Source organism: Lagopus leucura, unplaced genomic scaffold (assembly GCF_019238085.1).
Source record: "Lagopus leucura isolate 7727_CA_CO unplaced genomic scaffold, USGS_WTPT01 Super-Scaffold_100004, whole genome shotgun sequence".
In the NCBI taxonomy this organism is placed as follows: Eukaryota; Metazoa; Chordata; class Aves; order Galliformes; family Phasianidae; genus Lagopus; species Lagopus leucura.
The window spans coordinates 15,297,797-15,314,128 of NW_024962264.1; the positions used below are offsets into that span (position 1 = coordinate 15,297,797).

Here is a 16,332-nt window from a genome sequence, read left to right on the forward strand (position 1 = left end):
AGATGCCCTGCTGCACTTCTGCTCCCACTGTATTTGTGCTCTTTCATCTGCATAAGGAGAAAGAAGAGCTAAAATAAAAAGAAGTTTCTCAATTTTCTAGAGCCTGTTTGTTGCAACCTGCTGTATTTGATTTTGTGAAAGCACAACTGCCTGTTGTAAGAAAAATGCTGAATGCATCCGTATTTAAAAAACACTCTGCTTTTTCCCTAGGTAAATCAGAAAGTTAAACATATAGAATATGATAAGTTTTATATCCCTGAGATTTCCAGCTTGGTGGATATTCAAGAGGACTACCTCATGTGGTTCTTACATCAGGCTGGAATGGTAAGAGCTTTCACATGTACTCTGTCCACATTTGTGTCTCTCATGAAAGAGATCTATGTTTTCAATATCCTCTTATTAGAGGGTGTAATGTATTCACTGGAGGAGCAGTAACATTATTTAATTATAACAAGAAAAGAAATCCCTGATTTGAGAAAACAAACAAATAAATCCACCCAGAGATGCTGCAAGAGTAGAATGGGACTGCAGCAAATATTAGTGTACGTGTTTGTATGTACCTTCTAAATGTTGTGAGTGCTGTGTTCCCTCTCTCTCACCTTCCATCCTGTACATAGTGCAGCTGTGTGCTTGCTTTTATTGAGCAGAACAATAAAATAGTGACCTAGTTTGATGTAACAGTAACAGTTTAAAATGTATCTAAGGCTAATTAGAAGAGTAATTTGCATTGCAAGACTGGTCTTACACTGTTGTGTTGTGGCCTTACATTCTCTTCTGTTTCATGTGTTCTCTGCCTTGAGGGTTGCTTTTTTTGGTTTGTTTTTCTTCATAAGGTAAGTTTCACCTCTCTCAGGCTAATGGACTTCTGTGCCAGTTAGTCCTCTCAGTAATGTTTGGTATGAGAGTTTTGAATTAGAAGTGTTTGTTTCCTTGAGAAGGAAATTCCCATGCTTTTCTTCAGGAGGAAGAGATTGGCTTGTGGGAGAAAAATTCCCTTTGGGTCACCTTTGAACTAGTCCATCCCAAGAAATGCACGACAGTCTACAGAGAAAAAGATTTTCATTTCTTTCTCCTTTTTTTTTTTTTCTCTTTCACAGAAAGTAAGACCATCTATCATGCAGGTAAGAAAATTGTTTTTATGACTCTTTATTTGAAAAAAGTGCTTGTAGAAGCTGTAAGTGGGTACAGATTTGTCTGTCTGTTTGACTTACAGGATGCTGTGACTCTCTGTTCTTATCCTTTCATCTTTGATGCTCAGGCTAAGACCAAGATGTTACAGACAGATGCAGAACTGCAGATGCAGGTAATCATTCTCTCTTCCCCTTTTCCTGCCCTATTGCTTTTTTCCTGTCTTTTGCATTGGTGCCTGCGAGGAAAGGAGTTCACTGGGAGTTACTTTGTACCTCGTTTTATTGTTTCCATGGTACAGGAGAGCAGAACAGTTGGAGAAGCTGTTTGCCCAGGGCAGACAAAGTGCTTAGGTTTTTTGAACTCCGGGAAGTTTGGTAACATCAGAATTGCCAGTTGTGCAAATAGTGGAAGTCTAAACTATATAGAGAAGGAAGCCTAATGTATTTATGAGAGTCCAAGCATATGAATTAAGGTGAGTTCTCTCTAACAGGAGCTGGAAGGATGGAAGAATAGAATGGCTTTCAGGTTTAGTGGGCATCTTTTTGCATCTTCTGCCTAGCAGAGGAATGGTGGTTGTCAGAACTTGAGAGTTAAAATCTGACTTCTGGTTCTATATGTAAGCTTGGCCCGCACTCACTGAGCAGCAGGAGTCAGCTTCTGATGCTCTTATTTTGCCGCTTTCTTCTGTGTATTTCCAGCTCCCCAAACTGTCAGCAGCACACTGCTGTGAGGAGGGGATCTGCTTTGTCTTGGCAGAACAGCAGGCTGGCAACAGTTGTATTGTCCTGAGAGACAGAATCTTTATGAAGACAACCACTTAGAAACCAAAAAACAGTACTTCTGTGAGTGCTGGAATGGAAGTTTGCTTTCCAATGGATTTCTGTCTCAAGGTCATTTGAGTTTTTAAGTGCATTTACTGCATGAATTTGTTGCTTACGACAGACAAAGAACAAGAATGAATACTCTGTGGGTAGTCAAACCTTTGACTGGACTTTGTGTCTTAACTGACACCAGAAAATCTGTATAAATGAGAGCTTTCAATTGTATGCAGTGAATTCCTTGGTATATTTTCATCTTGTGTGTTAGTAACACAGTTTTGCTTTGCAGACTGTATGATACCTTATCAAAATTGTGTTCACACTATTTCATGACTCAGGAGGAGCTTAATGAAAGTCTTTTTCGTCCACCTGCCTGTCACTAATGTCAGAAGGTGTTCAGGAATTTAATATCTCTGCTTAATGTCTCTTTCTTAAATTTGTGAATTGTTGATCTCAAAAGGTGTGGGTGTGGAAAATGAGGGTACGAGCAGGCACACATGCACACAGACTTGTACAGTGGTCACACAATCCTCATACCCTGGAAGGAAGAAAGGAACATCAGGCATATATCTGTTTTCCTTCCAGCTGTTTCTCATGCCTTTCTTGTTTACAGGTGGCAATAAATGGTGCAAATTTGCAAAATGTCTTTATGCTTCTCACCCTGGAGCCTCTGCTGGCCAGAAGCCCTTTCCTGGTACTTCATGTTCGCAGGAGTAATTTAGTGGGTGATGCTCTAAGAGAGCTGAGTATCCATTCAGACATTGATTTGAAAAAGCCCCTTAAGGTGAGTTTTCCTTAAACCTTCTCATGCAGCTGACATTTCCATAGCCTTTCTGCCCTTTGCATTACCACTTCAGCAATGTCCTGCCATAGCAGTAAAAGGCAGGGATACATGTCTTCAGTGGAGGAGCTGGATCTTTCTCCTCTCTGACTCCGAGAGTCTTTTGGCAGTAATCAGTTCACAGGAAGCCAGTTAGAGGGTTTGCTCTCTTTTCCTGGTGACTCATCTAGGTGAGGGGCAGGAGGGAAGTAATGTCTGTGATATGATATGTTGTCTGTTTTGCCATTCCGTGGGAGCAGGGCACTTACAATAAAGTGTCTTTTATCTCTGAGCGGTTGCTGCAAGGTTCAGTAACTGCTGTCATGCTGCTTCTGTTGCTGAGGAGGCAGGTGATTATGATTAGATTGCTATCTAACAGGAGAAACATAAGAAGTTAAAGTTTATATGATTATCAGATTTGCCACTCTGTGCTCTGTGTCCTTCCCTGCAAGCCGAGTGCTTGAAATTGGCTCCAGGACTGTAGCGAGGTGGGGCATGTCAGGCAAGTTGCTTTGCATGGCTTTCAGTTGGAAGGGTGTCTGATTCATTCTGTCTCAGCTCTGCACCCTTGTTACTGACCTTCTTTTTTGCAGGTCATCTTCGATGGTGAGGAAGCTGTTGATGCTGGAGGGGTGACAAAGGAATTTTTCCTCCTGTTGCTGAAAGAACTCCTCAACCCCATCTATGGCATGTTCACTTACTACCCAGAGTCAAACCTGCTGTGGTTTTCAGATACGGTGAGCCCTTGTCCTCTGTGCACACAGGTTGAAATAATGTACTGCTTCAAATGATAATGAAGCTAGTGGCAAACGATGGGAAAGAAATGATTTTCCTCCTATTTTCCACCCACATAATGTGACCTTTATTTTCAGCCCATGTAAATTAGTATAGGCCCATTGCCTTTGATTATGCCTGTTAAGGAACTGGCTCTTTATTCCTATCCCACAATAAAGCTTGTATTAAGTATCAGATGACAGTTAATAGAATTCTCAAATAGCATGAATGTGATAATCATGTGCTGTTTTATACAACCAGAGGTTTAGGTCATACTGGCATTAAAATTCAGTACTTCCGTTGCTGTTCACGTAATTGCAATCAATCCACTTGTTCATGCATCACTGTCACCTTCAGGTTCAAAGCTTTGTAATGATCTGTGTGAGGAAACTCTTAAAAAGTAACAGTGCTGTAGTGAGCACTGGTTGGTTTGGGAAAGATAGGAAGTTCTCAACCTCTCAGGTAGCTGGAAGTGATTGTTTATATCCTTTTTCTTCACCTTCCTAGTTATGTCATGAGTTGGAAAGTGATGTTATCAGTGTTATCAGTGAGGTACACTTGCCGTGGTGGGGGGTTCTTTTAATGGATTAATCACGTTGTTGAAGGAAGGAAATGACATGGTGCCTTTTGTAACTTGTGACAGTATTACAGAGCAATTACTCTTCGTGTTAAAGCTGTAAAAATAACAAATCTTTTGACACTTAAGAGTAATGACAACGTGATCACTGAAAATATCTGAATCATGTATTTACAACGTTTAGCAAATCCAGGCAATGAGCCTGGGCTGAGCTAGCAGCGTGAGAGTAAATACATGAAGGAATGAAACCCTGTGCACCAACAGCTGCCTGTGTTTGCCTGGGTGGCACTGTGGTTATGCATAAGCCTTTTAATAGAAGCTAGAGTGAGTGACAGGGAGAGAAGTGCTAACAGATTTTCTTGCAGTACATAGGTGGCAAACAGTGAAGCTTTGTTAATGGCTGGACGTGATTCTGGGCAGCCTGGCCTGGTGGCTGGCAACCCTGCATATAGCAGGGGGGTTGAAACTGGATGATCGTCGTGGTCCTTTTCAACCCAGGCCATTCTATGATTCTCTGATAACATCTAAACGTAGAGGTTTACAGAAGTAATAGGACTCTGTTTCTGAAGCTTCATTCTGTGCCACACTCCTGCAAGGCTAGGATTGAGGAATTCACAACCAGACTGGGACCAGACACTCTGTTTTTGTCCCAGTTGAGATAGCAGGGGCTGTCTTCTTCATGCATGGGGTAAGAGTGCAATGCATCGTGCCAGAAACATTGCATCTCATCAGGATTTCTCTGTGTGGTTTTGAAGTGTTTTGTAGAACACAACTGGTTTCACTTGATTGGCATCATATGCGGTCTTGCAATATACAACTTCACAGTGGTAGACCTTCACTTTCCCTTGGCTCTGTACAAAAAGCTCTTGAATGTGAAGCCATGCCTAGAGGATTTGAAGGAGCTGTCCCCTACAGAAGGAAGGTACGAAACACTGAATTTGCAGCCTGTCTGGGAAGGGAAACCATCCATCTGAGATTGAGAAATGGTACCAGCTGCTCAGCACATCATCTCCTGGTCCTTCTGAGTGACTAATTATTTTTGGGGCGCTGTGAGACCAGCAGACTGCTGTGGTGAATGTCATATAAGCCTTCTCTCCCCTGGGCTGTCAGATCTGCTTGGGTAATAACCTCTGTAGCCACCTTGCTAGCCCCAGAAAGCTCAATATCAGCACAGCCAAAGCACTGCTGCTCTGTAGCCCAGTTACATGCATGATCCCAGATCCTAGCCTCAGCTTTTTTCCTCAAGCCAGGCTTGGGCTTGGCCCTGAACCAACATAACTCTGACCTGCTCCCATGAGCAGATCCCCAAGAAAGGGGGCTGAACTGAGTGAAGAAATGGCTTTTTCTAAAATCTTCGTTTAATCTTTTCTACCTAATTGCGTGAGGATATTGGTTTTCTTTGACAGGTTAATGTCCCACTGCTGTGCGACTGCTGTCTCCTGTCTCTTGAGTCACTGTCTGGTTTACCAGCACAAAGCTGCAGTTGTATTTTACTAGAATTAAGTAAAATGTCAGGAAGACAGCAAAAGGACTTGAGTGATAGGAGAATATCTCCAAATTTCCACTACCCTGTTTTCTTCCTATCCCTCGGACCTTCTTTATGTCTAGGCATAAATATCTAGCAGCCCTTGAAAACTAGAAATGTAGCTCTGTGTGAGGCCAGGATGACTACAGAGTATCCATGTACTGGGTAGGCATGGACCACGTGGATACTTTGTGTGGACTAGAGCCTGTCATGTTTCTAGCAAAGCATCTTCTCCCTTGAAGCATATTTCTTACCTTTTCAGGTGACACAGAGGTCCTCTTTCTTGCAATCATATTGCCCAGCTGTATGATGCTTTTTATTTTTGCCAATTTTCTTTTTCTTTTTAAATGTATGGCTTTTTGAATATGTTTTTCTTTCTTACTTCTTTCCCCCACTCACATATAGGAGTCTTCAGCAGCTTTTAGATTATCCTGGGGAAGATATAGAGGAGACGTTCTGCTTGAACTTTACAGTAAGATATATTTAACATACAAGTGCTGTGATTGTTTCAGTATGGTTGAAGCCCATTCACGTGTACTGTGTGTTTGTTCTAAAATATGCCCGTAGCAAATACCCTGTGTTAATCTTAAGATGTTAAAATGCTTTGTTGTCAACTCTTGTTGTGTGTATGGCAATGAAAACTAAGCTAGTAAGCAGGTTAAATAGAGTGGTTTCCAGAGTAGCTGTGTTGTCACCGTGGCATGTGACATAATGCCAGTGGCTGACTTCTCACACAGCAGAGTAAGAATTAGATTCCTAAATCCTCCTTGAAAATGGAGGCTTTGGAATCATTGGGCCAGTGCTTGAAATGCTAACACAGTTTAGAGTTTTCCTTGCTGTCATAATCATATTTTTATATGTAAAATTTATATTGATTGCGTTTGGTTAGGCTGCTTAGAAACAAATATTTTCTAGGGGAATGAGGTACTCAGCTTTCCTGTGCTTCTAGAGTAATATATATATATTTTTTCTAGCTAGTAACCTAGAGACAATAATTTCTATTACACAGTGGAGGTTCCCTAGAATTAAGAGTTAGATCTTCATGTACATTAAGGTATCAGGTAGGACTTTCCTCATATGCAAACATATCAATACTCATGAAGAAATACAGCATCATTGTTCTCCAGTGGTGTTTTCCCGTGCTACCCTCAGGCAGGTTAAGGGCTTCCATGTTTCAGTGCCTTTGAAGTCCTGTTGCTCTAACAGACTGAGTGGTAGATTGATCTTGAGCATGATACAGACTCTTGGCTGTCTGTTCAGGTCCAGCCTGGGGCAATAACAAGGTAGCAGGAAGCCTTGCTACACACTGTCAATTTCTTGTTCCCTAAATGAGAACACAAAGTTTCTTAAATCAGGCTTGTCTCTTGCCTGAGTCAGACCGGAGTCTGCCTTTAACTCAAGCAGGTCAGAGCTGCAACTCAGGATGAAGTAATGCAGCCATAATTGTGATAATTTTGCATGTCCCAGGTATGTTTGTACTGGTGCCACTGTAGGCCAAACAAGAGAAGCAGTTTGTCCGTGGCCATGTTGTCTTGCAGTGAGAGCAAATGAATTAATCTACTGTTCTTCCATTGTTATGATAATAACAGTAATAAAAAGCAATTCTGTTCATTGCCAAAGCATGTGGCCTCATTTAAGTATCCTTTTTATAGTTCGCAGTCTCTTGTTGACCTAAAGAAAAACTTTTTTCCATTCTGAACTTGCTTTTAGACTAAACATCAGTTCTGCAGCAAATGTAAATGGTAGAAAGTGGTGACATTAACAGGATGGAAAAAGTGTTCAGCATATACGCACTTCTCTGTCCCACCCTTCAAATGCCACTCGTCAGCTGTGAAAGAGAACCCTGTATCTTTCTGCAGGCACATGGCCTGAGAAGTACTTGTAGTGAAATTAATTTTGCTATTTTATATAGATCTGCAGGGAGAGCTATGGTGTGACAGAGCACAAGAACCTGATTGAAGACGGTGACAAAATTCAGGTGCAGAAGGACAATAGGTAAGTGGGGTGATATGTGGGGAGGGGCTCACACTTGTGATGAAGTCAGATGCACTGCCACAGAAAATTTGGCTGAGATGAAATGTGGGGGAGAATTAGAAGTCACTGAGAAGTCATTTGTGAACAGATTCTAAAACCGGTTGTTGAGAAAGTTACTGGGTGCTAGTGACATTTACATACAGAGTGAGGTTTGCATCTACCAGTGTCTGAGAAATGTCCCACAGCTTTTTGGATGGGTATCTTCTCTATGAAAGACATGAATGTAGAGCCCTGTCACAGCTTTCTTGTGGCAAATAGCAATCACAACACGATTTTGGCCCTTGAAGGTTCATCCCCATGAATGGTACGGACAGGAGCTGTACCTGAAAGAAGTAAAACGGAGACTGGCAAACTTGTTTGTGTTGTTAATTCTGGAGCAGGAAACAAAACATTCCCTTATGTATGCCTGACAGAGGACCACCATCCCTGATCAGAGCCATAAGGCCCAGCTGTATGTAAATAAATTGCTTTGCATTTGGCTGAAACCTTGAGAGTTACTGCAAGTACTGTTACCATTTACCCCTCCTCGATTTTTTTTCCAGCTGCTAAAGTATTTTCTTCTCATAATCCTGTAATTGGATTTCTACAGATGCCTTGATTACTTGAAACAGCATTCAAATTCTTTCTCTGCTGGCAAAACAGTGTGATCCAGTCTTCAGTCAGCAGGATGGTTGGGGGTTTGTGCAAGGACTGCTGAAGACCTTACTGGCAATTCTGGAGATGAAGTCATCTCCTATTAATCTGATTATTTAAAATGGTTCTGATTGTGTCTAGAACCGTGGCTGTAGAAGCTTTGTCTGTATTAACTTTTTAGCTACTTTACTGCAGTTTTACTGCTAGGTAGCTGTCTCCATATGAAACTCAAGTAGAGATGGAGCACTGTAAATGTGTCTCCCTGTAAAGGGAAGATGGGCAGCAAGATGAGTACGGGTGAGTTTGAGACGATGAAGATGGAAATGCCAGTGCTGGTCTTTAGTTTATGTAGGCATGTACATTCAGAAGCATAATAGCATTTTTATTGCTGTGTGCTGCACTGGCCTGGGGCAAGGATCAGTGGTTTTAGCTCAGAGCAAATGTTTGGGAAGAACATTCAGGTTAACTCCTTCAGCTGTGTAGTGAGGAAGGACAAGAAGAAGAGCAAATCCTTAGAAAGAAAGGCAGGTCTGTGGCTGCACCACCTTAATGCATTCCACAATGCAGCTGCTTTGTCATGGCCAGAGTTTTGAACTCAAGCTAACCTCTAAATCCAAGTCTAGACATGGCTGTCAATTCATCCACCTTACTGCTTAATGACTTCCTCTGTTGCTATGTTTAGAGGTCAGGGACCAAATTGCTGCCCTGCTGGCCTCAGAAGCGTGCTGTGTTGATGCCTTTGGATGTTGCCCTTCTCTTTGAGCAAGGTTCACCGGTAACTGAAGGGTCCTTAGGATTGCTTTGACTGAACAGTACTGAGTAGGAAATGCTTGCTTTTTCCCCTTCTCTTTTGAAGTTCATATTGGATATCACAGCATAAAATGTTTTGGTAAATGGTTTGTGACTGTAACTGCCAGAGTGGTATTAAGCAACAGTGAAGTGTTTAATCAGCCTGGGTTTCCCTAATGCTCAGGTGACCGTCGGCAAGATGACAGCAAAACAAATGCACTGGAAAATAAATCCCCCTTTGCTGTATAATGTATTTTTCCAGGTCTTCATATTTGACAGTCTGCTTCCTTGTTTTCTTTTTTGAATTTCTTACCCATCTTGTGCTGCTTTTACATAGCATATGCACTGAGAATTCCTCCATCAGAAGGTCATAGTGCTTCTTCCAGTTGTGGTCTTCTTTGCAACAGTTGAGACACTGGGCTCTGCTTGGTTCCTTGGTCTGCATCTGAGTGTGAGCAGTTCTTAAAAGCCAGGCAGAAACAGCTGCTCCACCCATAGAGACTAGTTTCATGTTCCAGTTTGTCGTCAGATGATATCATCAGGAAATATTTCAGGTCATTGCAAAAGTAGAATTCTAGGGTTGCACTCAGATCCTGTTTTTATTGTATATATTTATATGTATATGTATATATTTATATTGTTTTTATTTCAGTGCTGTTATTGGGAACCTTTGAAGCAAAACAGTGCTGTCATTCTGAGGGAAGTCATTCTCTTTGCTGCCTATTCCAGAAGCACAAATTCTACTTTTATTTAACCAGAGTGTGAAGGCTGAATAAGAAATTCCTAGGTTTATTTTCTTGTTCTGTAGTAAGAGAAGTAATTTGAGGAGGAAGTTAATGGGCCATGTAGTTTCAGATGGAGACTTTTCAGAACAGGATTTCCTCAGTCTGGACTCAGTGGGGACTGGGTTTGGAGCAGCTGCCTCTGCAGAATCACAGCATGCCTGGCCAGGCTCCCAGTTCAGGAAGTGGCAGCCTCTCTCAGAGGTTAGGCAGACACTTGGTGCTACCTGCTGCCTTAATTCTTTGTCCACGTTGCAATGATTGAGCTTGGTGGTGGTAGGACAAACTTACTGAACACAAATTTTTATAAGACACATTACAGGCAAAAACAGGAAAACACACAGTGCTGCTGCTCAGGCATTTATGTGAAAATGCTTTTCTCTGTCTCTCAACGTCCTAGGGAAAAATTTGTTGAAGCCTATGTAAATTACATCTTCAACTGCTCCATCCACGAGTGGTACACAGCTTTCTCCACTGGCTTCCTGAAAGTGTGTGGTGGGAAAGTCCTGGAGCTCTTCCAGCCCACAGAGCTCAGGGCCATGATAGTTGGAAACAGCAACTACAACTGGGAGGAACTGGAAGAGGTAAAGCTTCCCTTCTCATTGCTTTTGTATTTTTAACAAGCACCAGGAAGGTGAGGACAGTGGGACATGAGGTGTGGTGAGCCACAGTGTCCTTTTCTGTGTGCCTTGTTCGTCTTGCCGTCATTCACATGAGATGTCTTACTGTCCTGTTACTAAATACAGCTCAGAGAGGAAATTAGGGACGAGAAAGAAAAGAGGAGAAGGACTTCAGTCTGGTTTTTATCAGTGTGACGGCTAAGACTGTAGGAAAGAGACAAAACTTAGAGTAAAACTCGCTCCAGTACACAAGGGCAAGAAAACCCACCAAAAACACTGACAGAGGGTCCAGAAATTGTTGCTTTCCTTCTTTGAGCCGTGCTATGGCTCGTGGTACTTCCTGTGCTCCATTTCTTAACTGTCAAATAGCAATCCCATGTCAGACAAGAGAAGAGATCAGGGCTGGTTTCTGCTTTCTATTAGTGCTTTATTGCTTTCTATTGCTGGATGCAGTGATCTAACTTTTTGCTTTCCTATTAGAGTGCTGTCTATAAGGGAGACTACACTGCGACGCACCCAACCGTGAGAATGTTTTGGGAAACCTTTCATGCATTTCCCTTGGAAAAGAAGAAGAAATTTCTCTGTAAGTATTTTGCAGTGGTGCAGGCTGTTTGCTGAAAGAAAATAATTGGGTGGGAGCGTGCAGAGCTCCAGGGTTGTGGCGCATTGCATTAACAGAGAGTGACCCGGCATGCATGGTTAGCTCCTCAGTTATGTGTTCATCAGATAATCTGCTTTGTCCCCGTTTCCCCCTCCAACCTGAAAACCACTGTGTGGTTGAAGTGTTCACAGGGCCATGTGTGCAGTGGAAGTACACCATCCATCTATTATGTTGCTAGGTGGCAGATCATGGCAGCCCCCAGTGCCTATTTGTAACCTGATTGCTTCTTCTGTAGGCATTGCAACAATCATATTAGGAACAAATGGGGCAATTTGGGGGTGATAACCCAAAGAAGCTGACATGTAATGAGTAGGAAAATGAGACCACGTTGATGTGAGAAGGTGTTGTTTATCACCTCTCCTGATGGCTGTCTCCATGTGGGAGGGGAGTTGTGTGCTGAGAGGAAATGCCCTCGAGAAATGCCTTGAGAAGTGCACCTGTGTGTTTTGCTTCAAGCAATAGATGGTGTCGGACTAAATGACCTCCACAGGTCTTCTCCAGCCTCAAAGTGAGGCGCTTGCTCTGACCAGCTTGCCTTCTCTCTGCTTCCAGTGTTTCTGACGGGCAGTGACCGCATCCCCATCTATGGCATGTCGAGCCTCCGCATTGTCATCCAGTCCACCGCCAACGGGGAGCAGTACCTGCCTGTGGCACACACCTGCTACAACCTCCTGGACCTGCCCAAGTACAGCAGCAAGGAGATCCTCAGTGCCCGGCTGGTGCAAGCCATTGATCACTACGAGGGCTTCAGCTTAGCTTGACTGGTGTGGGAGAGGCACAGACACTTGGGTACACGGTGGGCTTGGGTTTATTTTTGTATGTGAAAGGATCGGAGCATTTTTGGGGGAAAAATAATAAGAATAGATTTGGAGAATGAAGTCTCAACCTAATGCTGCCAGTATTTTGTGAGGCTTTAGCAGGCAGGGACTATTGCTTTGAATTTTCTGATCTGCTGAACACAATCAGTTCAGTGAGCTTTTCTGTTGTTTCCCCTCCAGATTCACAGCAGTGCCCTACCAGCAACTCCCTCTAGTTTGCTTTTATCGCCCCTTACACACGCATTGATTCCTCATTTTAGATCAGTTTATGTACTTGGTGTTCCTTGCACGTAGGCTACGGTGGTAATTCAGGATGAAATAGTCATCACCTTTTAAAAAAGCTGTGATTCCCCAAACCCTTTTTTTCCTTCCTTTTTTAAATGCAAGCTGGTTCTTGCTTACGTGGAGTGAACGTATCCCCTCTGCTCTTTGGTCTTTGGCAGATGGTACTGGGCTGAGGTGTCACTTGTTATCCCCAGGTCAGTTATGGTACGTGCTCTGTCTTTTTGCACCAGTTATCTCATGGAGGATGTGTTGGTTGCAGGGTTGGCTTGTTATTCCTCTTCTGTGTCAAACTTTGTTCCCAAGCAACATCTTCTTAAAGGATCATCGAATTCCTTTATGTTAAGGCTTGTGGATGGACAAACCGTACTGTTAACAACAGGTTTCTTGGACTGTGCCTCTCTTGTGTTGTTCTTCTGTCCCCATGTTAGGCAGGGGGGCAGAGCCAAGTCCAGTGTGTCCATTCTATCAGATGTGTTCTTCATTACAAGGAGAGTTGGCAGTGATTATCACTGCTGCTTTTCTCCAGAGGAGTTCTGCGTGTGTGAGGATGTGTGCAGGCTCCCCAGTGTCATCAGGCCGGAGGAAAAGAAAGAAGCATCAGATTCCTGTTGGCGTAGTATCTCTCTGATTAGAGGCTGGTGTTATTACTGCAGCTTATGGTTGGAGTGGAGCCTGTGGCATCTGTTTTGTTTGGCGTGTGCTGGGGGGAAGGCTGAAGGACAATCTGTTATGAACTGCAGTGGTAATGTACAGTAACTGTACAATAAAAGATGAGCGGGCAAAAGCGTGAACTGTATCCTGTATGGTTGGAGAGCCCCCATCCCATTAATGCTGAGTAAATGACTACCCCACTTTTAAGGTATTGGTGTAAATCTCATTTTAAGCCTGAGGTTTTGCAATTGAGTTGTTCTTAGGACATATTCTTTATGCACCACGTTCGATATCTAGTATTGAACTTTGCACCTTGTAACAAAAGGTTATAGGTTTTGTCTTGGCAAAGGGAGGAGTGGAGCGCTGGTAATGTAATGCAGCATTGAAGAAAAATAAAGCAGCATATGAAATGTTGATAATGGGTGTTTTTTTCAGAGGGAGGGAGGGAAGGAAGGAAAGGAGTGAGGAAAGAAGGAACTTCTGCAGATGTACATCTGGAAGTCCAAAGCTAGCCTAGGATTTTGTCATCTCCTTCTTCTCCATGTCAGTCTTACTTACTTCTTTAACAACAGTGAAGGTGGTGGTTCTGGTTTTTGCCACAGGGAAAACAGCATTTTAGAAATAGAGAGGAGGCAGCCAGGTGTGTCTTTTTTTCTTTTTTAATTTACAGTTTTACTTAACGGATTCTGTTACGTTTAGCTTTCAAAGTTCAAAAATATAAACTCTCTAAAGTGCATAACTGTACTTACATTTCATATAAACTATCTGAAATTCTAGCAGTATGCCATGTAAACAGCAGTAACTAAGCATCAGAAAATGCTACAATCTCATCAGTTCATACAATGCAATGGACTGTTCCCTACGTATCATTTATCAAGATTTGTCAGGGGCAAAACTCAGCAAACATCATTTATTGGTACACAGTGCAAACAGGCTTTTAAAAATAATCAGAGAAATCATACTCCTGGGAAGTGTTGGCCCACTACAACATGAATGAGGAGGAAAAGGGGCAGGAACTACACCAAGCTTCCCTTCCTGCCAGTCATCTTCAAATGCAGTTTCTAAGCCCAACTGTAACACTCAGCGCATCAGATCTGCAGAGGCAGAGCCCCACACCTCATGATGGACACTCAGTGCCTCTTAGAAGTCACACCCCAGTTCATCATACAAACCCTTGCAAACAGGGAATTCAGCCTTCACTACTTTTCTATAGGAGTGGGCAGTTCTGCTGTCAGTAGAAAACAGCCCCAGGCTCTCTCTAGCAGAAGCACATCAGCCTCTTATGAGGCAGACTGCCAATGCAGAGCCCTGGGGAAGGGGGAGGAGGGCGGCCTCCTGAGTAGCTGCGGGGTGCCAAAGAGACCTGCCCTCAGCACCAGCTTTGGCAAGAATGAGCACAGAGGGCACAGCACGTGGAAGGGGGCGAGTTTACCAACTGCTCCTCTTTATGGGCCCTCCTGCCTGCAGAGAGAAGGGAAGAGAGGAGCTCTTCTGTGGGCCCTGCTCCTGTGTGAAGCCTGGCTGCGATGAGGTGCACCGCACCCATCCTCAGCTCGTCGGCTCCTGCATGCAGCTCCCCAGGGAACTGAGATAAAAGACAGCATCACCTTGTGATACCAGAGCCAAGCCCCATTAACAAGAGCGTCTTGCCCCAGGTCCAGGGGAAGGGCTGTGGGGCAGTGACTGCCTGCATGCACCCCTGAGTGCACAGGGCTGCAGAACTGTCAGCTGCTCACTGTGATTCTGAACTTGCTGCCTTCACTCCTTCAGGCAGTGATTGTCCGATGCAAGAACTGGAATCCAGTGGCCCAGGACTCTTATTTCAGATCTGATAATGTTTAACTGCTCAACCCTGCACCTGAGACACGTGCAGCACGTGGCTCCAGGCTTTCACGTCCCTTCAGTATCCTCTGCCCCAGCGTAAAAACTACACCCAACAAAGCCACAGGGAAGAAAAGAACATCCTCTGTTGCCACAAAGCATCACTGCTTCAGCACACGTTGTCTGGTGGCACACATAAATAAAACTGAGGCTAATGGGTGTGCATGACATCCATGTGGACTTTCACCCTAGGCTCTTATACCCATTATCAGAAGTGTAAGGGCTGATGTGGTGGGTCCTCCAGATGCTTGACAGCTGACACTTAGCTGAGCAGCTACCAAACTCCCAAGGCATTCTAACTTAAAGCTGATAAAACCTCTTCCCAATTGCCCAAGCATCATAATCTCACAGCATCCACCTTCCAGGGGAACAAATAGGCACGAGCCTTGCTGCACAACTCTTCTGCTTCACTATTCCAAACAGATGTAGGTATTTTCTTAATTGAATTAGCAGTCAAAAAAGAGAAGCGGTAAGAAAACCCAACTGAATCCTGTGCAAAACTGTAACTCAAACCAGTTCTGGGCTATGACCAGGATACACTTCCAACATTTTATAAAGCAACGGAAGTCTCTGAACTCCGAACAGTCTGGTCAAAAGTCTGAGCAAATCTTTACTGTAACTACAAGACAACAATCTCGGTGCTGCCTGACCTGTGCCGTCACATGAGATCGGGTCAGGTCTGGTAAAATAAAGTGGAAGCTATTTGATGATTTAATCACTATTCATGCTACTTTGCCTCTTGCTATGATATCCTGAAGAAAAGAAAAAGCATAGTTGGCTTTTATATTCTAAATATTACAGGATCTGTAAGCAAATCAAAACAGAAGGAACCCTTCAGTGCAGTCACTGAGGACAGCATCATGTCTCCTACACTGGCAAACCATTTTGGGCATCAGGCCTGGAGAAAGAATGGACAACAGCAAGTGGAGAGAGTGATGGAAAGCCACCCTTTCTCCCTGTCCTGCCTCTGGTAATGGCCCTTCAGTTCCCAGGGAGCTCCTCAGCCCTCCCAGCCAGGCTCTCGATGCATCCACTTCACGCACTTGTCCGCTTGGTGCTCTCTCTTCTTAGTGTATTGGCAAAACCACTCTCCTCCTTTACATCATCTTTGAGCTAATATCTCTTTTACTGATCAGGACCTCCAGCAGCCTCAGCTTGGCCTTAATCTGCTTGTATTCATTGTATTCTTCAGCCATAGGAGTACGGTCTTCTTTCTGCACATTCCTAGTAAGAGTAAAAGGAGCCATGAAGATTTCTCTACCACCAGATCTTCCTTCAGTAGCCTTCCTCTATCCTCAGGCTACAGATAACAAAACACCTCCCTTCTTCTATTACCCAGCAGGGAATAAAGCCAAATAACTTTTATACTTAGCGAGAAAAAGGGCAAGCAAATGATCTAATGAAGCAGACAGTACATATTGAGGCTTAACAGAATCCCATGCTTCCAAATGCAGAAACTTATTTGAAGCTCCTGCTTTGCTGAAATTGTCATCCTCTGCATGACAGTTGGAAAAAAAAAACTAACACCCAGCC

General features: G+C 43.5%; 2 protein-coding genes across 15 annotated transcripts in view; one reads left to right on the forward strand and one right to left on the reverse strand.

Annotated features, from left to right (window-relative positions):
• The window catches only part of HERC3 (HECT and RLD domain containing E3 ubiquitin protein ligase 3), a 43,177-nt gene extending 29,845 nt beyond the window's left edge, over positions 1–13,332 (forward strand). Inside the window, exons 15-25 of the mRNA XM_042872209.1 lie at positions 211–324; positions 1,098–1,121; positions 1,214–1,303; positions 2,563–2,733; positions 3,363–3,506; positions 4,876–5,042; positions 6,051–6,117; positions 7,558–7,640; positions 10,284–10,467; positions 10,984–11,086; positions 11,717–13,332. Coding sequence (XP_042728143.1) covers positions 211–324; positions 1,098–1,121; positions 1,214–1,303; positions 2,563–2,733; positions 3,363–3,506; positions 4,876–5,042; positions 6,051–6,117; positions 7,558–7,640; positions 10,284–10,467; positions 10,984–11,086; positions 11,717–11,925 — 1,356 coding nt within the window. The 3' untranslated portion in view covers positions 11,926–13,332. The remainder of the gene's footprint in view (positions 1–210; positions 325–1,097; positions 1,122–1,213; positions 1,304–2,562; positions 2,734–3,362; positions 3,507–4,875; positions 5,043–6,050; positions 6,118–7,557; positions 7,641–10,283; positions 10,468–10,983; positions 11,087–11,716) is intronic.
• A 229-nt stretch (positions 13,333–13,561) lies between these two features.
• Positions 13,562–16,332, reverse strand: part of FAM13A (family with sequence similarity 13 member A) — a 116,048-nt gene continuing 113,277 nt past the window's right edge. For all 14 annotated transcript variants that reach the window (XM_042872217.1, XM_042872213.1, XM_042872216.1 and 11 more), the window contains one exon: positions 13,562–16,023. In XM_042872217.1, the coding sequence (XP_042728151.1) occupies positions 15,897–16,023 (127 nt within the window). In that variant the 3' untranslated portion in view covers positions 13,562–15,896. The remainder of the gene's footprint in view (positions 16,024–16,332) is intronic.